The sequence below is a fragment of the Dermacentor albipictus genome, chromosome 10 (assembly GCF_038994185.2).
Source record: "Dermacentor albipictus isolate Rhodes 1998 colony chromosome 10, USDA_Dalb.pri_finalv2, whole genome shotgun sequence".
Lineage (NCBI taxonomy): Eukaryota > Metazoa > Arthropoda > Arachnida > Ixodida > Ixodidae > Dermacentor > Dermacentor albipictus.
The window spans coordinates 57,320,213-57,345,714 of NC_091830.1; the positions used below are offsets into that span (position 1 = coordinate 57,320,213).

The window sequence follows — 25,502 nt, forward strand, 5'->3', positions numbered from 1 at the left end:
AAGCGACGCATGAGCTAACCTGCGGTTTCTCGGCATGACTTCGGTAATCTCGGAGGCCACGTTATAGCAGATTCCGCGGGAGCCGCGGTTTCCTGTGAAGAATTCTCTCCCCGTGTGAGACGATCAGACTACCGCGCCCTCTGATTGGCCTTTGTCGATTTACAGATGTCCCAACGCGAGTCCTAGCGGGAGGCCTAGCGGGCGGCGTCGTCTGCTGCCCGCTGCTCGCTAATAATGTTCCGACACGGCTTGTGGGGGCTTTCCTCTTAGCGTCACCACACGCGCCCTTCTTGTGATGTGCTGTTTAAATGTTGCTAACACAAAAAAGGGAACTACAGATTACCAGTTATGCGGTGTTGGCAAAATTGTTTAAGTGGTATATTACGCAATTTATGACAAATTTCTTCACAATAAAATGTCTTTACAGTTGGCCTTGAAGTGTTCTTGAGAAGCAAAGCTGCTGAGCACCTTGAAATTTACGTTGCTGGAACTGCTGGCGCTAGAGGTGCTAGAGCCCATTTGCAGTCACATCAGGGCCAAGAATGAGGCTGAAGTGGATCGCAGGACAAGCCGGGGCAATTACGCGCCATTCGGACTCGTGTATACTCCACAGCGTACGAGACTTTTCCGAACGCAAAAAAAAATTCGATTCGATGTTTCGACAAGCGTACTTCTTGATTTGCGCCGAAATTTGGTTGAAAAAGGCTGAAAGCTTCCATGAGCCGGAAAGTGTATCAGACCTGTAACAAAGCGTGAGATCTTACCTGAATATATTGGCGAACGAGTTTTCAAGCTAGTTCTCTATCTACCATGGGCGTTCACGTGATGAAGGGAGTGAATATATGAACCACGTTATACAGGCATCTGTTATCAGCCCCGTTTTATGTGCCCGTGTGGCGGCAGCGGACGTGGGGCAGCTGCGTCGAGATGAGCGAATATATTCAGCAATATTAAAGATTTTAAAGAGGTTACAAGCGCCTCATGCAAAACATCCTACAATCTCCTGTCCCATTTTGACTAGAGCCGTCGTAGCCATAAAGTTCCTTTTTGTTTTTCCTACATGTGTTCACCCAATGGGTGACTGACACATTCGCATCCTCCTATTGAGTGCAGCGCAGTGGTAGTGCGAATGTGCCCTGTTTGTCCCTTTTTATTTTGCTCTTGTACTTATACGCATCCTCCTCCTTCTCGTTCCACCCCTGTGTAAGGTAGCGAACCGCACTTCCTCTTTCTGAAAGATTAACCTTGCTGCCTTTCTTTTTTCTCTCTCTCTCTCTGAATATATAGCACCGCCCGGCTGTCCTCTTTATAATGGCCATCAACCCCTGATAACATTCGAACATGCAGACAGCACGGCAAGGACAGGTCAGATAATCCGACGTCACAATTTTTTACACTTGACGCAATTTTGTTTTCAGAAACGCTGATACCTATTATCGTTTCTCGGTGGCCATGGTGTTCGGCTGCTGAGCACGAGCTCTAACAATCGAATCCCTGCCATGGAGGCCGCATTTCGACGGCGGCGAAAAGAGAAAATTGAAGTGTACCTAGATTTAGGTAGACCCCCATGTGGTCCAAATTTCCGAAGTCCCCAACTACAGCGTTCCTCATGGTATAAATCGTGGTTCTGGCACGTAAATTTTTAGAATTATACGAGCGCTGAAGCCTCGATCCCTTTAAATGGACACAGAAGAGAAACAGCAAATTTGTTCAGAATGCCGGTATTCTTTAAAAACCCTATTTTCGTTTATTGAGCGTTAAGAGGTTCATTACAAACAAACAACTTGAAGGTCGCATTTCTACTTACTGTTGTCCAGAAATTTTCGACATTGTTCTACGTCAATCGGTCTAATTTCACAACAATTCACCGACGTAACTCAATACCCGCGTTACTGAAAGAGCAGCATTATAAAAAACTTACATTTCAAAAGGCAGGCGAAATTTCAAGATCTTTCTTTTAGCATATTTGACTCAGTACGTCCTTTTATTAACAAGCGTATTCATGCAACTTATTCATAGTGTCCTTGTTCCGTCATAGCACAGTTTTGGTCAGGAATAAAACACTGCTGCAACATGACAAAAGCGTTACGAATAACCACCGTAGATTCGAATATGCCAAGAAGGGTCTACCCGGTCGACATTGCTGACCGAAAGTTGTTGAAATGTTCTTGGTCTTTTGAAATGTATTTTTTAATGGTGCGCTTTCAGTTGAGTTGGTGCATGACCAAGTTTGATAGAAGGCTGCAGGAAAACATCTAAAATGTGGCGGTATGTACAGCGAAGCTTTCTTTGCACGTTACCTTTCCTCGCTGAACACACACACACACACACACACACACACACACACACATATATATATATATATATATATATATATATATATATATATATATATATATATATATATATATATATATTGAGTGTTTCTTATAGCTGATGCACGGGGGCGCCCCGACGAAGACGACGAACGCCCACTGGTTCTCGAGCTGTCGGCTGAACTGGCCAGCGCTGCAGTTACCTTTTGTAAATATACTTTGTAAGCGGTTTCCAGTCGTAATCCTTTGTTCATGTCACATTTTGGTGGCGGATGCCGTTCCCCGTCCTCGACATGGAGCTCCGCTGCGGCCGCACCTTCCGGCTTTCCAGCATGGCTCCCAGTGACGACACCTCGTCTCCTCTTACTCCTGCAACCCCGACAGCAACGTACGTTACCGTCACCAATCCCCGCGATCCTGGCATACTCCTCGGCCAAGATAGTGTCTACGTTGAGGACTGGCTCAACCCGTATGAGCGTGTAAGCTGAAACTAGCGCTGGCACCCTACCATTATGCTAGCCAAAGTCCTATTCTACTTGGGCAGAACACCTCGTGTCTGGTTCCTGACACACGAGGACGAGATCTCTAGCTGGGATGCTTTCAAGGAGAAGCTCGTCGACCTCTTTGGAGATCCCACCGGCCGGCAGCTGGCTGCTAGAAAAAAGCTCGCTACCCGAGTTCAGTTTTCTACAGAATCGTATGCCTCGTACACACAAGACATGCTCGCTCTTTCCCGGAAAGCCGACGAGAAAATCTCCGAGGTTGACAAAGTCAGCCACGTACTCAAGGGAATCGCGGACGGCGCCTAGCACTTGTTCGTCTTCAACAATGTGTCCACCATCGACTTCATTGTCAAGGAATGCCGCCGCTTTGAGCTCGCCAAAAGCCGCCGCGTCATTCCACTGTTCTCCCGGCTCCCTAACACGGTTGCGACGTCGTCTTGCGTTGACCTTACCACTTCATCAGCATTAAGTGGGCACGTCACACGTATTGTTTGGCGCGAACTCGAGGCTACAAGTCGTGCACCGTTCCATTCACGCCCACTTGAACCCACTCTTGACCAACCAGCCCCAGCGATCTCTCTCATTCAGGCAGTTGTACGGCAAGAAGGACAAACAGGCAAACACCCTGACGTCCGACCGGTGCACGGTGCTGACTGCTTCGCCTGATGGCGATCTGGACTCACCTCGCAGATATCGCAACCCTACCGAGTTGAGATCTCCGGACCACAAAGCCATTTGCTTCCATTGCGTCCGATTGACCACGTCGCTCGCCACTGCCGCACCTCATGGACGCCGCCGTATACGGGCTTCTAGTCCCCGTCTCCTCTACCACATGCCGACCCGCACGGTTACTCGCATCGCCGTACGCCTGCTACCTCTGACGTATCCGTCGATGTCAGTCGTCCTGCTCACTCGGCGTCACCTCAGCGCCGTCGGTCACCGTCGCCCCAGCCACGCCGCTCCTCGTCGCCGACCAATTATGGACAATCCGGACGGAAAACTAGACCATGCGGCTGCTGGAGGTAATGTTGCATTATCTTCGTCGTGTCTAAACCCTCCATTGACGCTCCCAAAGAACAATAACTTGATATTAACCTCGACGGAATCCCTTTGACGGCGTTAGTAGATACTGAAGCACAGGTGTCCACAATGAGTTGTAACCTCCGTCCTCGACTGAAAAAAGTTTATCGCGCCTCCTACTACTCGAGCCGTATGCGTGGCCGATGGCAGCACTGTTGATGTCACAGGAATGTCTGCTTCCCGTATAAGTATCACCGGCCGCCACTTTCCGTTCTTTTTACAGTTCTGACCAATTGTCCCCATGATTTCATCCACGGACTCGACTTCCTTACGGCGCATTCAGCTTTGATCGACTGTTCTGCGGGCACCCTTCGCCTCGAACTTCCTCTGCTCTTGCATATTCGTGCCGAACTGCCAAACCACTTAAGTGCTGCTTAAGTGCGACTTAAGTGCTTAAGTGCGACTTAAGTGCCACTTAAGTGCTGCTGGTGCTGCTGCTGCTGCAATGCTGCTGCTGCTGCAATGCTGCGACTGCTGCTGCAATGCTGCGGCTGCTGCTGCAATGCTGCTGCTGCTGCTGCTGCAATGCTGCTGCTGCTGCTGCTCTTGCAATGCTGCTTCTGCTGTGCTGCAATGCTGCTGCTGCTGCGATACTGCTGCTGCTACTGCTGCAATGCTGCTGCGGCTGTTGCTGCAATGCTGCTGCTGCTGCAATGCTGCTGCTGCTGCTGGCGCTGCTGCTGCTGCTGCTGCTGCTGCTGCTGCTGCTGCTGCTGCTGCTGCTGCTGCTGCTGCTGCTGCTGCTGCTGCTGCTGCTGCTGCTGCTGCTGCTGCTGCTGCTGCTGCTGCAATGCTGCAATGCTGCTGTAATGCTGCTGCAATGCTGCTTCTGCTGCTGCTGCTGCAATGCTGCTGCTGCTGCTGCAATGCTGCTGCTACTGCTGCTGCTGCTGCTGGTACTGCTGCTGCTACTGCTGCAATGCTGCGACTGCTGCTGCAATGCTGCGGCTGCTGCTGCAATGCTACGGCTCCTGCTGCAATGCTGCTGCTGCTGCAATGCTGCTGCTGCTGCTGCTGCTGTTGCAATGCTGCAATGCTGCTGCTGCAATGCTGCTTCTGCTGTGCTGCAATGCTGCTGCTGCTGCTCCTGCGATACTGCTGCTGCTACTGCTGAAATGCTGCTGCTGCTCTTGCTGCAATGCTGCTGCTGCTGCTGCTGCAATGCTGCTGCTGCTGCTGGTGCTGCTGTAATGCTGATGCTGCTGCTGCTGCTGCACTGCTGCAATGCTGCTGCTGCAATGCTGCTCCTGCTCTGCTGCAATGCTGCTTCAGCTGTGCTGCAATGCTGCTGCTGCTGCGATACTGCTGCTGCTACTGCTGCAAAGCTGATGCTGCTGTTGCTGCAATGCTGCTGCTACTGCTGCTGCTGCTGCTGCAATGCTGCTGCTGCTGCAATGCTGTGGCTGCTGCAATGCTGCTGCTGCTGCAATGCTGCTGCTGCTGCTGCTGCTGCAGTGCTGCTGCTCCTGCAATGCTGCTGCTGCTGCTGCAATGCTGCTGCTATGTTGTTGCTGCTGTTGCTGCAATGCTGCTGCTGCAATGCTGATGCTGCTGCTGCAATGCTGCTGCTGCTGCTGCTGCAATGCTGCTGCTGCTGCGATTCTGCTGCTGCAATGCTGCTGTTGTTGTTGCTGCTGCTGCTGCTGCTGCTGCTGCAATGCTGCTGCAATGCTGCTGCTGCTGCAATGCTTCCAATGCTTTGCAATAACAGCGCTTTGTGCTTGTTCCATGGCCTGTTCTTGTATGCTATAATCGATGATGAGCACTTTCTATAGTTTACATTCAATATGCCACCCACGGTTACACTGACGTTTACATGAAACTTTCCTTAAGAGGATCGCCGCCGGCTTGCAAAATGCACCTAATTCCATGTCTTCTCTATAAGTATCAGCTAAAGAAAGACTCTTGTAGTATAATCATATTAGCACTGTAGTAAAGGTGTCGCAGTTTCACCCAAAAAGCGAAGCATCGATTGCGATGGCAAATTAGTGAACTAAGCGAAGTAAACTCTAGAAGAACTAAGGCTGCGCGAGTTGGTGATCCTGCATACTAAGAAGATTTTGCTCGAAAACCACACACACAAGAAAGACGCTGACTCTACGGGCGCAACTTCAACTGTTTAATGATGGTTAAAGCACTCGACATATATAGCCCTCCAAAACACCCCGCATGTACGCGCACGCGTACAATGTAACATGGAATAAAAATTCTTATCAGAGTAGGCGCGATAAAAACTTCAGCTCAGCCTCGTAAAGCAAAACAAATCTGTCACTAACACAGTTCGGACCCGCTTTCTTGATGTAGAACGCTTCCAATGTTTCACGCGATGTCTGATGTCTGCCTTTACCCAGAATCCTCGCACCGCGGAACCGAGGAAAACAATCGGTGTAAGGCCTGTAGTGATCCACAAGTCGCTCACCTTCATTATTTTTTATACCTTTTGCATACTACCTAAGCCGCTCGTTCACACAACGCGCCCCGTCTGTCCAATGTAGGATTTCCCATAGGAAAGAGGAATTTCATATACGACGTTTGTGGCACACTTTGCGAACTGCTGGACTGCTTCTTCTGAGAGCCAAGCATTTGGCTTTCGCAAGGTATGCGACGGCTTAGCTGGACAAGCTTTTGTGGAGTGGAGAACACTACCGGTACCTTATACCCGTTAGCCAGTTTTTTCAGGCTTTGTGTTGCTTTATGGATGTAGGGGACCACTATAGGCCACTCTTTTCCAATCGACTCTTGCCTGCTTACCCCAGCCTTCAACTTCTACAAAAGCATTTCTGCCACAGGGACCAAGATCAACTCAGGGAAGCCAGCTGCAACGAGCCTGCCCAATCGGTTGTAAAAACTGGCTTGTATCTCATGCACGCACGACTTCCGGAGCCATGACCCCAGGCAGAGGTTTGCGATGACTCTTTTCACTTCCTTTGAGTGGGCCGAATTATGCGGCAGAAGTCCTTTTTCGCACGAGGGGAGTAAACGCAACAAATGTGTTCATCTGAAAACTTTAACTGTAAATCTAAAAACTGAAATATACCATTATGTGGTACCTCATAATAAAGCTTAGCCCTTCCCCCAGGTTCCTAAAATCATCTAAAACACTGCTCACTGTAGCCTTATTCGAAATGGAGCACTCCTTGTTTAAAACCACTAAAATGTTGTTCATTTAACGAAACACTTTAAGGACATTGTCATTAATAAAATAGTTAAAACGTAGAACGACAGAAAGCTGAGCTAGTTGGTAAGGATTCAATGTGCAAAATAGAAGTGAGGCGTGCAGACGTCCTGTCTGCATGCCTCACTTCTATTTTGCAAAATGGATAGTTAAAACGATCGTGTAGCGAGTGATCGATAGATGATAAGAAGATGTTGCAAAGTATAGGAGCTATGCAAGAGCCCATGCATATGCCTTTCTTCTGCAGCTAAGGTTGCTCGTCAAATAAGATAAAAGTATTCTGGAGTTAAAATTATAAAAGCAATAAAAAGTTAACAACATTGATACCAGCCACGTTTTTGAAAGCCACCGAGCCGCTCTCGACTATGCAATCCTCAAAAGAGGCAAACAGGTCCGGATAGAGCACTGAATAAAGAAACACGTCAAGAAAGCGGGTCCGAACTGTGCTAGTGACATATAGGTCTTTCTTTACGAGGCTCAGCTGAAGTTTCTATCGCGCCTACACTGATAGGACTTTTTATTCCATATTGTCTTGTACGCGTGCCCGTGCGCGGTGTTTTGGAAGGCTATATATGTCGAGTGCTTCCACGCTCATTAACCAGTTTAAGTGGTGCCCGTGGTGTCCTCGTCTTTCTTGTGTGTGTTGTTTTGGCACAAAATCTTTTTAGTAAACGAAGTAAGGACAGTAGGTTTATCGACCGTATAAACCTGCAATCAAAAGCATACCTACTAAACCTAGAAGGGTAAGGTCAGGCGCGCACACTCACTCGATGACCGTGGAAACTCGCTGTGGAAATTCTGCCTTGAGCAAACGCGACCGCAGCAGAGAGCGAATTGACCTTCCTGTTGCCGCTCGAATCAACGAGAAATACGCCGCCAAACGACAGTGCAGCGGAGAAGCTTGATGTGGGCGAGTTGTCTTGTCCGTCGTACATATTCCTCTTTTAGTGCGCGTCTTCGTAGCGCTCTTCTCTTCACAGTGCAGCGCCGACTCTGTATCCGTCAAAGATAGTTTTCAAAATGCACCGGCCCGGTGGCCCGGGCCGCCCTGAGAGGAACGCGGCCCCCATTCACTCGTCCCTCCCCGAACGCTTGCGCACGATGGAAGGCGCCGCGCTTCGTTCCCTCTATCCGCCATTGCGCGGGCGACATTGAGTGGCGACCGCCATCTCGTAAAGAACTCTTCACCCATCGGTGCCAACTAACTTCTTGGTCCTTCAGCGTTGCGTCCAGAAGTACTGCAAACCCTACATGACGCTCCGACCGCTGGACACCTTGGATTCTCCTGGATGCTAAGGAAGATACAGGAAAATTATTACTGGCTGCCCCTGATCGCCAGCGTCACCGGTAACGTCAAGACATGCCGCGGCTGTCAGCGACGCAAGATACCACTGACAAGGTCAGCCGGAATACTACAGCCGATGGAAGCTCCTTGCAGACCATTTCAGCCAATCGAGATGGACTTGCTGGGAGTGTTTGCGACGTCCACATCTGGAAATAGGTGGGTGGTCGTGGCGATGGATTACTTCACCCGCTTCGCTGAAAGGAAATCTCTGCCGAAAGGTGGCGCAGCACCAGTGACGCAATTCCTCATTGAGAATATCCTGCTGGGACATACAGCTCCAGAAATCATCATCACCGACAGAGGAACGGCTTTGCAGCGAAGCTGACCCAACCCATTCTGCAATACAGCAGATAAGCCATTGGAGGAAAAATGCCTACCAACCGCTGACGAAAGGTTTTAGGGTGCGCCTCATTAAGACCCTCACCGACATGCTAGCAATGTACTACGTCGACGTAGAACACTTGGGGTGCCGTCCTGCCGTACGTAACCTTCGTTTGCAACACGGTTGTGCAGGATACAACACAAATCACGCCATTCAAGTTGGTTTACGGCGGGAACCCGACGAGAACTCTCGGAGACATGCGGCCGCAAGGATCAGGAAGCGGATCATGAAGCTAATCACACACAAGAAATATGCCCTTTTTCAAGGACCAATGACATTATTGCTTTTCATATTTGTGCTTTATGAGTACATATGTGTCTGATATTAACGAAATGAGACCGAACATCATGCATTCTGACGAGTAAATAGCGATCTCATAGGTAATTATGGTCAATTGTACCATTATTTGAAAATGCACGCGATGGTCACATTTGACTTGGCACAATGTACCTGTATGTTCTCCCCAAGCGAGCAGAGTTGCACTTACTTGCCAGCAGAATGAGCAGAATGGTGGTGAGGTTCAGCATGGGTAGGTGAGTATCGGTAAGGTCTTGATCGGCGAGTCGGTGGTGGCTTGTCATAAGTAGTCGCTTAGGGTTCACCGAGTGATTTCTTCCTCAGCCTCTTTCTTCCTCGGTCACGTCCTTTATCTTGCGAGGTTTCGGTCGCCGGTATTCGTTGTTTTCCTGCCATTGACGTCAAGTTGTCCTAAAACATGTTAGGTCTGGCCCTGTTTTTCACGCTCATCCTGGCGTCCTGATTGATGATAAGGAGCACATCGACCTGGTCCGTATCTGCAATATAGTGTACGTCGGTCGAAAAATTGACATCACTTGTCAGCAGAATGAGTTTTGCACCGGTGAGTTTAAACGCCTCTGCAAATGGTCGAATGCATGGGCGCAGTCGCACATCTGCTACATTTTTTTTCCTTCCGTCCACATGAATAATCATTGTCTGAGCTTCAGTCAATTGACCTAATACGGTTTTGAACGTCCGGTACACGTCGAGTGCTACAACAAAATCAAATTCGCGATGACATTCCAAAAGTCTATTTCGTATGTACGTTGCTACATCGTAAGCTGAATAGCTTTTAGGTACTGGGAAGTTTTCAATGTCCCAATATATTGACACAATCGTGTGACGCAGAGTACTTGGCCAGGCGATCACTTGACACACATTGGTCTTCGTAGTGTCGTTCACGTCTTCAAATTTCGCGGCTGTTTCGTTTATGTACATGCCTAGTGCGTCGAGTGCCTCAATGCTCGCGTGTATGGGTCGACCCATGGCTGCATTGGCGACCTTAAGCTGGAGCGTGTCCGGCTTGTGTCTTTCTGCTTTGGTCCAGTTGTGCATGGCCGCGATGTACACAAAGTGACTTATTACGAAGGTTAGTGCCAGTATCAGCAGGTTGTCCTCCTTGAGCCCGTTATGCCGGTTGGCCACTCGTCTCAGTAGGCGTGCGCTGTTCTCGGCCTTGTTGGTGAGCTTGACGACTGGGATGGTGTTTGAGCCACTCGCCTCTATTGTCATGTCTAACACCTTGATGTGTCCGACCACCGGAATCGTGAGGCCTTCAGCGGTGTACAGGTGGATGCATGGGTCGGCGCCTGTGTCCCACCCCTTCGGTTTAGGCCCTCCTCTCTTGGGTCTATATAGCAGCAGCTCAGACTTGCTCGGCGAGCACCACAGGCCTGTTGCTTTGTGGTACTCCTCAGCGATTCGGATCGCATTTTGTAAAGTGTGCTTAATTTGTCCTTCACTCCCCTTTGCCACCCACATGATCACACCATATGCATAGATGATATGTTGGAGGTTCTCAATTCGAGTCAGTTGCCTGGACAGTCCTATCATGGCCAGGTTGAAGATGGTAGGGCATATCACCAAGCCTTGCGGGGTACCCTTGTCGCCCAGTTCGACTGGCTCCGACTGCAAGGATCCGACCCATAGCGAGGCCAGCCTTCCCCTCAAGAAGTCACGAATGTAGTCATGGAGACGTTGACCAAGTCCGAGTGTAGATTTGTTGTAGAATGAAGGAGTGCCGTATGTCATCAAAGGCGTTTTCTTGGTCTAGGCCTAGGGTGGCCTAGACCCCTCTTGTGCTGTCAGGTATTTGGCTCTTGGCCAGCTTCATGGCTTATTGCATCGCCAGCCCCTGACGAAAGCCAATGATGTTGTGAGGATATATCGCGTTGTCTTCCAAGTAAGGCTTCATACGGTTTAAGCACCTCACGCTCATGGTCTTATCCATTCACGACGCAAGCGAGATTGGACGCAGATTATCCATGCCGAGAGGTTTGCCGGGTTCCTTTATTAACACCGTTTTAGCCCTCTTCCATTCAATGGGAACTGTGCCCAAATGCCACGTCTCATTAATTATCGCAGTGAGTTGTTCCGCGCCGCCATCGTCCCGATTGTGGAGGGCCTTCTTCGTGATGTTATCCGGCTCCGGTGCGGATCGGCTGTTGAGACCCCTGAGTGCTTGTATGATCTCTTCCGTGCTACACCCTCAGCATGTTCAACCTCAGCTTTGCGGTGATTAAAACAACCTCAAGTGTGTCTTGCAGTTCCAAGGATAAGAAAGAAGACCGACCTGCATTCTTTTGACTGGAAGCAAGAGGCTCTGGATTGTTTGCACACTTTCTAGTTTGACCGAGTCCACATATTTACGGCTGGCTTTTCCACTCAGACCAGCTCCACCGGTGCAGTCGTTATACCATCACGATCAATAACCATTCGATACATGATTTATGACTTGACAACATCGGCCGGTACGGAGCTGGTTGCCCTCTGAGATGCCGTTGATTTTATTAACAGCCAAATGGCTACTCGGTGGGCAATATTCCGCGATTCGAAGGCGGCCTTACACCGCCTTCTGTGGTCCCTTCGTCGCGGGTCCTATGAACAAATCGTGTCGGAGATACGAGAAATGCACCATCTAATGATCGCGAAAGAACACCACGTCGTGTTTCAGTAGCTGTCTGGCCATTGCGGTATCTCCGTCAACGACCACGCTAACGAAGCTCCCAGGAAAGAACACGAAGGAGCAAGCCTTGTTTCTGTACCTTTCTCGTGGAGTGACGCAGCCCAATACTTAGGTAAGCTAGCGCGCCATGCGACATTAGAGTAGTGACAAACTCCTGAATTCACCGAAGATTGATTGCACTCCCTCAACCCATCTATGCAACTGCGGCTGTTACCAAGGCTTTCGCAAAAATAGGAAACAATGCTGCGCCACTTACGCCTGGGTGTTGCATTCAACAATACATATACGTTTATGAGTGGAATGGATAATGTAGTCCAGTGCAATGCCTGCGGTATCGAAGAAACTATAGAACATCTACTGTACTACTGCCCATCCTTTGAAAATGAAAGACATGACCTCAGCACAGCTCTTAATCAGTTAGATAGAAAACCCTTCACCTTGAACAAGATCTTGGGACCATGACCTCGCATATCGCAGCTGCGAAAAACCCCCGAAAGCGCTGCCGCGATGTTTGAAAGCTACCGGACTGAGTCACCGTAGGTTATCCGAACAGAGCGACCGAAAGATATCCCCAGGGGACTTTCTATTCTTCTTATCTTTCCATCCTCTTTTCTCTTTCCCCAGCGGGGGTAGCCAAGTGGGCTCACTCCTCGTTAACCTCCGTACCTTTCGTGTATTATTTGCTCTCTCTCTTCAGAGGTGAAGTTGGCATCAAACCCCGCGTTAGGTCTGTTAGGTTTGACCCGAGTATTGGGGGTTCACGTCCTCGGGAGCGGCCGCATCCGCCACGGGAAGGTACTTGGCCCTCAGTTTTGCTATGAGCTCTTCCGGTGTTTCGGTCTTGCATGCCTCGTATAGCAACTTGCTCGTCGCGTCCGTCTGCGAGGTCTTGCTGTTCGCGCCGTCCAAGACGGGCTTCAGAAAGTTCGATGAACCGCCTTTGCGTACCTGCCCGTGAGTCATGTTGCAGATCGCGACACCCGCCCGTCAGAATGCCTGGCCAGGTTACGATAGCCCTGGATTTTAATGTGCTCGGTGAGCGTCTTCCGTAGCTTGACCACGCTAGGTTTCATTTCTTGTGTCCTGAAGTACTGCCGTAGCGTTTAAGCCTTGCCTCCCAGTCCTCGACAGTCCCACTGCCATACTATGAAGTCGCTAGTGGGTCCTGCCATTATTGGGCGTTCTGTGCATGCTGGCGCGACTGCTTGGCATTACTCGATCCGTTCGTAGACTGGTCGCCATTTCGGAGAGGCTAGTCGCTCGGGGTCCTAGTGCAGGTGCCACCACGTTGTCTAAGAATGCCTCAATCTTGTTGTAGCGTTGGTTGTATCTTTCTTCCATAGCCACCGTGCCGGTTTGGAGACTGTTCATGTTAGTGTGTAGGTTGGCTACATTTGTTTCCAGACGAGCGATATTGGATTACATGCCGGCTACCCATTACGTTAGCTGCTTCACACTGTCACTGGGTGCTCTCAGCATCTCACGTATCACAGAGCAAGCGCGCCCAGCCTGCGTAGATTCTTGTTCGCCATTGAGAGCCCTGCGTTTGGTGGGCCTCTCGCTATCGATTTTTTTATCGGCTTCCTTAATCATCGGTCGTGGTTTGGATGTAGGCTCGACCGTCATCGTAGCCGTATTGCCATTCCTAACTTCCTCTAATTTTCTCATGAGATTGAGAATCACGGATCGTAAATGCGCGTTTTCAATTTCTAGCTCAGCCAGCCTGTCATTGCTCCCATGCCCAGTTCTCGCGCCCCGGGTTACCTTGTTTGGGCCGGTTTTCCTCAGGCGGTTGGCCCATCTGATGCTGGTTGCCGGTCTGCCTCCTGAGTTGTGGTCCTCCCGGAGCGCACAATAAAACGCTGTCGCACTTCGTACATTGAATGGCATTGACAACCGCAATACCATATTGTAATTAGGACGATCAACACAGGTAAAGGAATTGTTCTTTACTATTATTGTCTTGAACGGAAAGCCAGTTTACTGCTCGGATTCCCGAACCAAATTTATGTATGATGTTTCATTGGCTTTATCCCGTGTATTGCATAGTTGTCAGCCAAGCACGGGTTCTTCCGCCCTCGTAGCCAGTGCTGAAATTCTTCGTTAGCGTCTTTGAAGAAATCGTGCCTTTCTTCGGCGCTCAGGGTGTTATTTCCAGGTATCAATGCCGTCAGCATTCCTGCAGAATATATACAGAAGCAAAGAAAACGCCGTCAATGCGCACGCTAAGCACTGGACATTTCTAAACAGTCTTGGGGCTCTAAATTCTAACGACTTTAAATTTTCTGCTGTCCTTACCTTTCGAGATCTGCTCGCACGATGCTGCTTTCAAGCTATCGAACAAATTGGGTTTGGTTCGATGGATGATCAGATGTACGGTATATTAAATGAGAGGAAAAGAAGCCTTAGAATATTAAGGGTTTGAAACTGTCAGTTTTCGCGTTCGCAGACAACATAGAAATTCAAAAACAAAGAAGGTATAGATAGGACAATGATATATTGAAAAGAATAATAAGACGGATCCAAGTGCATGAGCACCAACTTTCAGAACAATGCTTTACCAGGATGGGGCCAGTGAATAGAGCTTCAACTGAAGGTCGAAGAATACCAAAAGTGCTGTTTTTTTTCGTCATTAAAGACGGAGCTCAGAGGTGTGTTCATGCTGGCGTTATTCACCCAAGGCATTCATCGTCGTTATCTTGCGAGGTATAAAGGCCAGCAATGTTTTCAAAAATTTCACCCAGAGTGATGCAAAGTTTCATCTGGCTCACAAGGAAATGAGACGAGACAAAAACAAAATCAAACAAAAATTTCTCCTGCAATTCAACTTGCATGTATTGAGCATTTCGTCATATCTGAACAAAAAGAAAAATTTGCTTACCGTTATCCTTAGTAACATTGGCCAGCTTCTTTCCGAGCGCAGTTTCACTCTGCTTAGCTTATATTACGTGACTGCGACTAAGCTAAATGCAGTAACCTATTCTATTAGCCTTATGGTATGTTCAGACTACGTTCGTAAGGCGCCGATTTTTCGTAACATGCGTAAGCGGAAGCGCAACAAGCGTGTGCGTCTAGTTCAGACTGCGAACGTAAAGGTACCAACGTGCTCAATTCACGCAAAAATCGTGGGTGAGAGTGTTAAAGGGTCGGCAACATTTACGACTGTGATATTACGACCGTTGCGACACAGCCAATGACCGATAAGCTTTCAGTTTTCAACAGCCGGTGACGACACTTCCGTCCTCCCGTCTGCAGACAGCTCCGGGCAGGGGAAATGCCATTCCGCCATTCCGTGCGCACGATTTGGTTGGCTGTGTTCGTGAAAATTTGTGCAATGCGCCTTCCGAGACTGTTTTCAGTTCATCTGGTTTATCCGCCGAGGAAATCGATGGCCGCAGATGCGTGCTCCGCACTTCGATGAGTGGTCTCACTAGGCTTTCAAGAAAGCGGAACTGCTGGAGCGACATGCGCATGAAGTTATCAAACATCACAGCGTTACCAACTCGGAGCTTGGCGAAAAGGTTGTGAAAATCGCCGTCCACGGCCCTGTCGAGAAATACTTGCCGCTCCCAAACGCTTCTGCGTCGCCTTCGTCGTCTTTGTGCGATTGAATACATGACTATAAGTTTGTTTTGAGCGTGAATTTCTTCGATCTCGGACAGCGCTCGCATGTTGACAGGAGCCATATTGGACCGCTGGTGACGTCGATTCTGCAGCTCCGAATTTGATTGGCCTGTTGTAAAAACCGTAATTTACGCAACAGTAAATGTGAACAAACGTGTCAGCTTAACTACCGTAACTTTTTTTACAGCCGTTACGTTCGATACGCCGAAAGAGCTGTTACGCGCGTTACGACCGTAGTGTGAACATAGCCTTACTTGCACGCTGTGACACATACGTTTGAATTTGTCTGGCCTCGCATATGCTAAAGAAGCTACTACGGATTGTGCGACGCTGGTTGGGGCCCGAACACTTACCGTAATATTCTTGCACCGGGAAGTAGATGTGAGCCATCTCGCAGCTCCTCAATTCCAGTCCAACGTCTTTCGCCAGCGATTGCACGTAGTTCAGCCTCTCTTCAGTGCTTCCCATGTCCTGTGATGGTGGAATGAGGCCGTCACACAGCTGCAATGGTGCGTCGCAGAGTTACACGTGGCAACTGTAACCCCAGGGGCCACCTTCATTGAGGTTTTCGTTATACGAAGTGCCATACTACGAAGTTGTGACAATTCTTACACTCAATTCTGTTTCATTTCTTCTTATTTTGTTCAAACCTACAGCTCATTTCTTGGCCAATGCTGCAACCAATACCCAGCTATGGTTACTGCCTTAATGGGGTAACCCTAACCTACACCCTGCGATCATTTCAAGGAGGAGGAGGAAATAAGGCGCGGATGTTAATCGGAAATGCGTCTGCTTGGCTAGCCTACGGAGATGGGAAAGAGATAGTTCGCGTTGTGCTACTGTGAGCTAATTTTAAGGAAAATAAGCATCGAAAGATTAAAATGGTCTACTTCATCAAACTAATTGTCTTTTTGAAGACGTACGTTTGTTCTAATGACGATATTTGGGTCTCATTCATTTTATCATGGTAATTCCGTGGACAGCAAGGCTAGGAACTTGGACACCTATTATGCCATAAAAGGTGGTGGTGCTGTTCTTCGTCTGAGCTTTTCTGCGACCTAGCAGCAGCAGCAATGCCCAGACAGGGTTAGGTATGTCTGGCAGGGTTCGCAAAGACAACTTCGCCTTATTGGGATCTTTAGCATGGAACGGCACGCGGAAGCGAGAAAAGTTCATGAAAATGCTTCTGCATGTCGAGAGTGACACCGCGCGCAATTACGCGCATTGTAAACCTGAGTAGGATCATAACATTACGCGAATGTGGGCCCGCCGTAACGTAAGCCGTCAGTAATGCCGATGATGAGAGTGTTCAGTATACAGCGGCAAGCGCATTCCGTGATTCACAGCTTCAAGGCGAAAGCGATATGCGGACGCCACAATCACGGGGGAGGAGCATTCTTGCAAATTCACAACGTCATAACTGATGGTCGAAAACACTATAGTTAACAATACATTTTAAAAAAGTCATGCTTGGAAATATTGCGAAAATGGCTGCACCATGCAAAGCACCATGGCTGCACCATGCAATGGCAGCGGTGACGTAGAGGTAGAGCATCTGCCTCGCGTTCAAGAGGACCGTGGTTCGAATCCCGTTGCCACGCAATTTTCCACCGGAATAAAAACACCCGCTTGTCGCTAAAATTGCATAAACAGGCCTGGAGTGCGGTCTGATCCCGGTGAGCAGAACCGGTAACGCACTCCCTCACCAGGGCAGGATTGGCCACCCTGGTGCACTACATGTCCAACACCTCCTATATGAATTCAACAGTCAAACCCTGGCCCTCAGTCCCCAGCAGCTGCGAAGCAACTGACCACGTCGGTGGTCAGACTTGTGACGCAGCAGAGGGTGCTTTCAGTGCTTACCGGGAATTTCAAAAGTTTCAGTGCTTACCGGGAATTTACTAGTCGCGTGTTGAGGGTGGTACATCAAACAACTCACGGTCTCGGCTGCCTGCTTCAAGCATCGGAGAAATCATTCCAAATGAGGTGGAACTGATACTGAATCGCAGCCCGAGACTGAGGCGCCAAATAAGAGAAGGATGCCCAGGCAGAGGCCTTCGCTCAAAGGGCAAATCCTTAGAGTTGGGATACGGGCCCCTAACAATGGTGCTGAGCCGCGCGTAAGGAAGGCGTGCTTGGAAGGCGGCCTTGCTCTATGTTAAGAAATGTGTTCGAAAGCACCTAGGCATTGAATCTGTAAGCTACACCGCATGCGTCTGAAATCAGTTATACATTGTTTGCACAGTTCCTGCGGCGAATCTATTGCAGTATCCGTACCGCTCCAGTTGCAATACTTGTAACTTAACAGTTGCGAATGCGAGCTCGTGATATTCAGGAGTACAAACGGAAAACGACCGAAAACTAATATAAGTGTGAATGTCGAGGAAATAGATGGGTGTGAAAGAGGACCTTTTTTACTTTAAAATCTGTATTCTGAACTGGGCTACTGTGGTCGCTAGGTCATTTTGTAGCATGATGTGTGTGATACTGTAAACTGTCTCATGTTTCCACTTCCTTATGCACGACACTTACTTTTTCTCTCTGCGGTACAGAGCCCGTACTACTATTCATGTTTAGAATAATAATAACGTGCACGATCCACTCGCTTTGATAGCAAGATCTCTGTAGGTACAATCGGCAGCGCCCTTCGTAAGTTATCTTGTCTAACATTGGCCAACTGCCTTAACAAACATGTCCAGCATCACCATGGCTCGGCAACTTCTTTTACGAATAGTTATGTCTTAGGAACATTTTTGGTGGTTACGGGCTCTGCTTATCCACCACTCACCTCTGCAAACCTGCTCCAGCGTTCCTTTCTGGCCAGTGCCCTCCAAATATCCGGTGTAGCATACCAAGCGCAGTAAAAGAGAAGACATTCTCCACCAGGCTTCAAAAGCTTCGCCACGTTACTTCATGCCTTGGGCTGGTCTTTCACGCGGTTAAGACTGTTGAAGCAGTAGACGCGATCGAAAGGTCCGTACAGCCTGAGGAACTCGGAGACGTCTCCTGTTATGTCCAGCTGTTCGTACGCTAGCTTTGGATGAGAACTGTGCTCGCGAGCGTAGGAAACCATGTTTGGGCACACGTCGACCCCTACAATTCTCTCTACGTTGTCTGGAACGTTGGGCAAAAGGACCTTCATTGTCACTTGACCACAGCCACAGCCCACGTCGAGGAATCGCAATGGCCCACATGCACTCGCGCCTTCTTGCCGAATGCCGCTGTATAGCGCGTTGTCGAACGTCAAGTTGTAATAATTTAACAACTTAGTTATTAAAGGGAAACAACACGACACCTTCTCCGAGTACGCCTCCGCGTCGTAGTCAGGTTTGTTGTCATTGGGCTGGGATTTTTCATGCATTCTAATTGACTCGCAGTGATGGTGATCTGCGTGGTTTTCACTTGTTATGAGACGTGCCTGAAAAATAGAAAAAATATGGCAAGTAGTTCGGTTTTTGACTCGTTCTCATTTTCTATGTTAAAGACTATATTCAAGATCATGTTGAACTGCATAAAAATCCCAGTTTAACATTATAAGTGCGTAGAGGAGCCCTCTTGCAATGATTGGACATTTGAAATACTAGCGTGAGCGTCATGAGAAGCTCGCAAATGTAGCCATTTTTGATACTGAAAAAAATACACAGCGACTACCGCTCGCTGGGAGCGACGCATGACCTAACACGCGGTTTCTCGGCGTGACTTCGGTAATCTCGGAGGCCACGTTATAGCAGATGCCGCGGGACCCACGGGGTCCTGCGAGGAATTTCGTCCCCGTGTGAGACGATAATATCACCGCGTCATCTGATTTCTTTTCGTGGATTTACACATGTGGCAACGCGAGCAAATCCGAGTGGGTGGTGTGGCATGCTTCCCGCTGCTCGCTAATAAAGTACCGACCCGGCTTGCTGGGGTACCGTCCTAGCGTCACCACACGCGCCCTTCTTGTGATGTGCTGTTTAAAGTTTGCTGACCCAAAAAAGGAACTCCACATTACCAGCTCTGTGGTGTTGCCGAAATTGTTTAGGTCGTATAAAACACACATTATGAAAACTTTCGCCGTAATGAAATTTCTTTATAGTTGGCCTTAAAGTGTTCTTGTGAAGCAAAGCTGCTGAGTGCCTTGAAATATACGTTGCGGAAACTGCTGGCGCTAGAGGCACTGGAGCACATTTGCACTCAAATCCTGGCCAAGAACGAGACTGAAGTGAAGCGCGGGAGAAGCCGGGGCAATTAACGTGCAGTTACGACCCACGTCTACTCCACAACGGGAGAGACTTTTCCGAATGTATGCAACAAATACCAGTTGATTTTTTGACAATCGTACTTCTTGATTTGTGCTAAATTTTGATTCAAGAAAGCTCCAGGCATACATAGCGGGAAAATGTATCTGACCTGTAACCAAGTGCGATATCTTACCTGAATATCTTGTCCGACGAGTTTTTCAAGCTAGTTCTCGATCTACCCTGTTCGTTCATGAGATGAAGGGAGTGAATATACGAAGCAGGTTATCAAGGCATCTGGTGTCAGCCCCCTTTTATATCCATGTGTGGCAGCAGCTAATATGGGGCAGCTGCGTCGTGATGAGCGAGTACATTCAGTAGTATTAAAGATTTTAAGGATGTTACAAACGCGTCATGCAAAACATCCTACAATCTCCTATCCCACTTTGACTAGAGCTGTCATACCATTAAATTCCTCTTTGCTTTTCTTACACGTGTTCACCAAATGGGAGCCTTGACATATTTGCAGCCTCCTATTGAGGGCAGAGCAGTTTTAGCGCGAATGTGCTCTGTTTGACCCTTTCTATTTTGTTCTTGTACTTCTACACATCATCGTTCTACTCCCTCCAACTCAGTGTAAGGTAGCAAAACGGACTTTTTCATTCTGCAAGATTAACCTTGCTGCCTTTCTTTCTCTCTCTCTCTCTCTGAGTATAGAGCACCACCCACCTTTCCTCTTCACAATGGGTATTAACCCCTAGAATACTTGAAACATTCAGACAGCACAGCAAAGGCAGGCCAGATCATTTGACGTCAGAATTTTTTACTCGTGAAAAAATTTTGTGTTGGAAACACTGATACCCGCTATGGTGGTTGGGCTGCTGATCACAAGGTCTTACAATCGAATCCCGGCCATTGCGGCTGCATTTCGATGGCGACAATAGGCGGAAACATTTGTGTACTTAGATTTAGGTACACATTGAAGAAACCCAGGTGGGCCAAATTCCTGGAGTCCCCAACTAAAGTACGCCTCATACTTACATCATATTTCTGGCACATAACGTTCCAAAATTATAGGAATGCTGATCCCTGGATCCCTTTAAATGGACACAGAAGAGAAAAAGTAATTCTCCTCAGGCTGCCGGTATTCTTTAAAAACCATACTTCTGTTTATTGCGCATTAAGAGGTTCTATACTAAGAGACAAAGTGAAGGTCGAATTTCTACTTACTGGTGTCCAGGAATTTCCGACATTGCCCAAGCGTCTATCGCCAATTTTCACGGCAATTGTCCCACGTAACTCCATGCCCGCTTTACTGAAAGGGCAGCATTACAAAAAAAATATATTTCGCACGGCGGGTCACATTTCAACATCATTCTGTTAGTAGCATCGAGACAGTAAGTCCTCTTATAAACAAACGTATTCATGGCACCTAATCATAGTGTCCTTGGTGCGTTATAACAGTATTTTTTCAGGAATAAAACATGACTGTAACACGGCAAAAGAGTTAGGAATAACCGCCGTAGATTCAGATGTTACTAGAAGGGCCTATCCTGTCGACATTCCCAACGGAAAGCTGTTCAAATTCTATTGGTCGTATGAAATACTTTTTTAAAATGTTGCCCTTTCAGTTGAGTTGGCGCATGCTCAAGGATCTTGATAGAAGGCTGCAGGGACACGTCTCAAGCATTGGGGTAAGCGAAGCTTGCCTTGCATGGACGAGATTGCCTGGGCTACACTGGTTGAGAAGCTCTCAATACTGCCTGCTGCTCTCTTGCCCTGTCCTTTGTTCGCATTAGATTTGGTGGAGTTGCTGTGGTTTTCTTCCGCCTTGAAATTACGAAACCTAATTCGGCCGTACGTCATGCCTGACGATGCCAGGGAGACATCCCCACGGTTTCACAAGCCATCGTATCTTGCAGTGGCCAGCATGAGCGGGATCCTGTTATCCTCAGCGTCCCTAATGAGAAAGACGTTGAAAATTGGCGGAATGGTATGAAGGAGCGACCACCACCAATAAGTTAAACGATTTCCTAAAGATCAACAACGCGATCTTCTGCTTAACTGGCGTGACCCAGCTGTGCTTAAAGTCCACTAAGCCCATCTCCGCACGTTGGCTCCCTCCAAAACGAGAGTCGCAGAAGGTTTCCGCTGACCACGCGCACGCAAGCATCGCGCTGCGGAACGCCTACGAAGCCGATCCCAACAAACTAGTGAAACGTTCGCCAGCCTTAAAAAGGATATCGTAGACCTCTTCCGGCGTGAAAACCCGACGATGGCGGAGGCGCACAAAGTACGTCACACCATGACAGGCATTTCCCACGATGTCCTTCAAACGTTGCTGTTAAAAACCATGGCATTCTTTCTCAGGCCATTCAGCTCTGCCACAACTTCGAGTAGCAGTGCAGACAGCAACTTCTCACACGGCACCCGCCTGTTTCCGATGACAGCGTCGCGAGCGTGGCCACTGGCCTCGATATGGAGTCCCTGGTTTACCAGATAAAGAAGTTCGTCCTTGTGGAGTTCGAGTTCGCTCGTCAGCTTTCGCTGCTGTCCTCAGCCGCACAATCGGCCTTGCTTTTGCTCGCCAAACTTTGCTAGGTCAACCCAGACTCCGCCAGTGTCGCCTCCCATTGGCAATAACGAGGGGGCGTACCTCTCAGCTATGCTGAGGCTATCGCATGGCTTCCACCCTAGTCGCTTGCAGCATTCCCGCCAGCCGTGCCACTGCGTCCATCTAGGGCGCTCACTTCGTTCAGCCGAGGTACCCACAAAGCTTTGGACAATGACCCACTCCTGACAAGCGGCCAATATGTCTTGCGTGGGATTGACCTGGCCACAATGGACAAGTTTGCCATCACCACGCAATATCCTACCGCCGTAGCTTCCACTCCGACCTATATGTTTCACCGTACCCATCGTCCTCCGCATCGAGGAACCCCGGCCAGATGTTTACTCAAATCTGGTCACCGCCCTCTTGTTGACTACGGTTCGCCATCACCTCCACGCGGCTTGCTATTGCTGATGCGTCGTCGTCCGTCTACACCCGAGCAGTTCCAGAGGCGAACGCTTCGTCACCCACAAAAAGACCAAAGCGTATCGCTTCAGCGACTGATGTGATTGATGTATATGTATACGACGTCGCTGCACTCGCCCTACCTGACACTGGTTCCACCGTTTTTCCAGTCCTTAGCGTAAAACTTAGCCGTTTATTCAGCAACGTTACGAGACTAGCACCAAACGTGTCACTTCGTGCTGCCAGCGCTAACCGCATCACGTCGGCGGCTGCATGTAATGCTTGCGTTGTGATTAACGGCCTCCTCTACTTCAGCTCATTTAATGGTGCGGAATTCTAGCTTCCACGGCGTTATATTGGGCTGGGACTTTTTTTCCGCTTATAATGCCGTCATCGACAGTTCTCGTGCTGAAGTAGAACTTGTAACACCTTGCGCTGCGCCATTTCTTGACGCTTTTGAAGGTGGAGATAAATGTATTTCCTGTAGAAGACGTCGCAGTCCCATCGCACGCTTCTGGCATTTCCACGGGGTCCTGCAACATCGTCGCTGATGAAAGCACGCTTTCTACGCCATCTGATATCTTCGTTCATCACAAATGTTCCCCGCTGCCTTTTCCTCTTTTAGAAGTTCGTGACGGCATCAGCAGACTGCTCGTATCCAACGAATACTAATTTCCCTCCACTTTACTTCGTGGGGAATGCGTTGGCCGCGTTCAGTGTGTGGATGTAGCTGTCATCATTAACATGTCGACTTCATCTGTTACCGCTCGTGTGGTTGTGCCTCGTGTCAAACGTATCCAAGCCAATACATTCCATTACAAACCATCCTGTAGCCGTTATGCCGACGCATCTCGTGAGGCCTACGGGTGCCAGAATCGCCGAATGATATTACGCGCTCATAACAAACGTTTCATGTGAGTTAGGAGAAAGCGAAAGCTTATTTCAATGGTTACAGGCGATTAATTCGAGTAATAGTGCAGCCATCACGAAAATTCACGCTGAAGCGGGAGCCATGGGTTTCCCATGGTAGACAACGCTATTTCTCAGCGTACGCACACATCCAAACGTTAAATGAGATTATTCTGACCGATGTCACCGAGTTCAAATATCTTGGTGCAACTTTTTCCTTCAACCGAAAATTGAACAAACACGTCGACTTCACTTGTTCCAGGGCACTAAAGCGACTTGGATATTTAAAAATAACACTAAAACATCATCGAAGGAATGCAAACTAGCAGCCAACAAATCCATTGTGAAGCCCACTCTAGAATATACATCTGTTGTCTGGTCACCTCGCTGCATATCTGATGTATCAAATCTTGAAGCTGTGCAGAAGAAAGCTGTTAGATTTATTTCAATCGTTACGATCGCGATTTCTCCCTTTCTCTTCATGCTGGCCTGCTATCGCTTGATCCGTTGGCACACAGGCGCATGTGTGAAAGGAATAAAATGTTGCAGAAAATTGTACATGCTTCGGTCATTGTCGATGTACCTGTGATTTTTGTTAGCTCCTCGACATCTGTAACACGAAGAGCCAGTCCTGTGTGTATTGTTCCCTTTTGAGCTCACATAGATACCTTCGAATTTTCTTTCTTGCTATTTACTATGGAATTGCGGAATAGCCTATACATATCTGCGAGAATTGCCACGTGAGCGTTTTGTAGACGAAGTTCCATTACAAGTGGCATGATTATTGTATGTTGTCTTGATGTACTTACCCACTCCTGCTGTGTCTCAAATCTGAGATAGCAGTATTTGTAAATAAATAAAACAAATAAATTCTCAAAAGAAAGCCCGCTATCATAGGGCACGTAAACCGCACAAACCCGATAGCGTTGAGAAATGCGCAGTGATGGCAACGCTATTTCTTTAGGTACACAATGTGTTTACGTTTGGTTGCAAACGCTAATCTAAAACTGTCCATTCTTTTGACCAGAAGCTCGTTTTCTTGGGCTACATGTCATCGTTTTGTCACCGCATCTACACGCGCACAAATGCGCCTTTCAGGCAAAAATCAAACCGTGTGTCCGAGACAGAGCGTCGGTTATGGATGACCAAGTAGCCGATATGCTCAAGCGCGGCGTCATCCAGCTTTCGAATGGCCCCTCGTCATCTCCTGTTGTTCTTGTGAGAAGGGTGGATCTATTCGTCTCTGTGTCGGTTACCGTCTTCCTGGAAAATAACTAGCAAAGGGCTTTACCGTTTGCCGAGAATTGACGATACACTTGACTGCATTAAAGGTACCGACCGACCTAAAACGACAAACCTAAAGCGGCCTTGGTGCGGCCGGATAACCCGTATGTTGTTCGTGTCATGCCTTTCGGGCTTCGAGACTCCCCCGCAACATTTGAGCGTCTGAAGCACGACCTTTTACGTGGTCTCAAGTGGAAAGCGTTCCTGTGCTACATAGATGAGGTGGTTCTTTTTCACCTAATTTTTCCACCCATCTCTGTCGACTAGAGAAGTGCCACAGTGCCTAACTGAACCCTGCCTTCAGTTCATCCCGAAAAAATGCCGCCTTGGCGCAAGTCAGTTCACTATCGTTGGGAATGTGGAATCGAAAGACGGTAGATTTAGTGACGCCGCCAAGCTCCGTGCAGTTGCTGATTTCCCCTAAATTTCCTCTATAAAAAACTTCGCAGCTTGCTTGACATCTGTTCTTGCTTTCGCCGCTTCATTAGGAATTTTGCGTCTACAGAGCAACCTTGAATCAGCTACTACGGAGTGACTCGAACAATTACGGCTGATCAGAGGGCCTGATCGCGGGCTTATGACCATGCCTTCCAAGAACTGCTTCGTCAACTAATCTCACCACCGGTACTGCGTTACTTCGCTTCCCGTTGCCCTACAGCTTCCACC

At 48.5% G+C, this 25,502-nt stretch overlaps 1 protein-coding gene across 2 annotated transcripts in view; it reads left to right on the forward strand.

Annotated features, from left to right (window-relative positions):
• The window catches only part of LOC139050375 (uncharacterized), a 412,530-nt gene that overhangs the window by 239,629 nt on the left and 147,399 nt on the right, over positions 1 to 25,502 (forward strand). Inside the window, exon 3 of one of the 2 annotated variants that reach the window (XM_070526632.1) lies at positions 1,288 to 1,365. The exons of the other annotated variant lie outside the window; for it this stretch is intronic. Coding sequence (XP_070382733.1) covers positions 1,342 to 1,365 — 24 coding nt within the window. The 5' untranslated portion in view covers positions 1,288 to 1,341. The remainder of the gene's footprint in view (positions 1 to 1,287; positions 1,366 to 25,502) is intronic. 2 annotated transcript variants of the gene reach the window in all.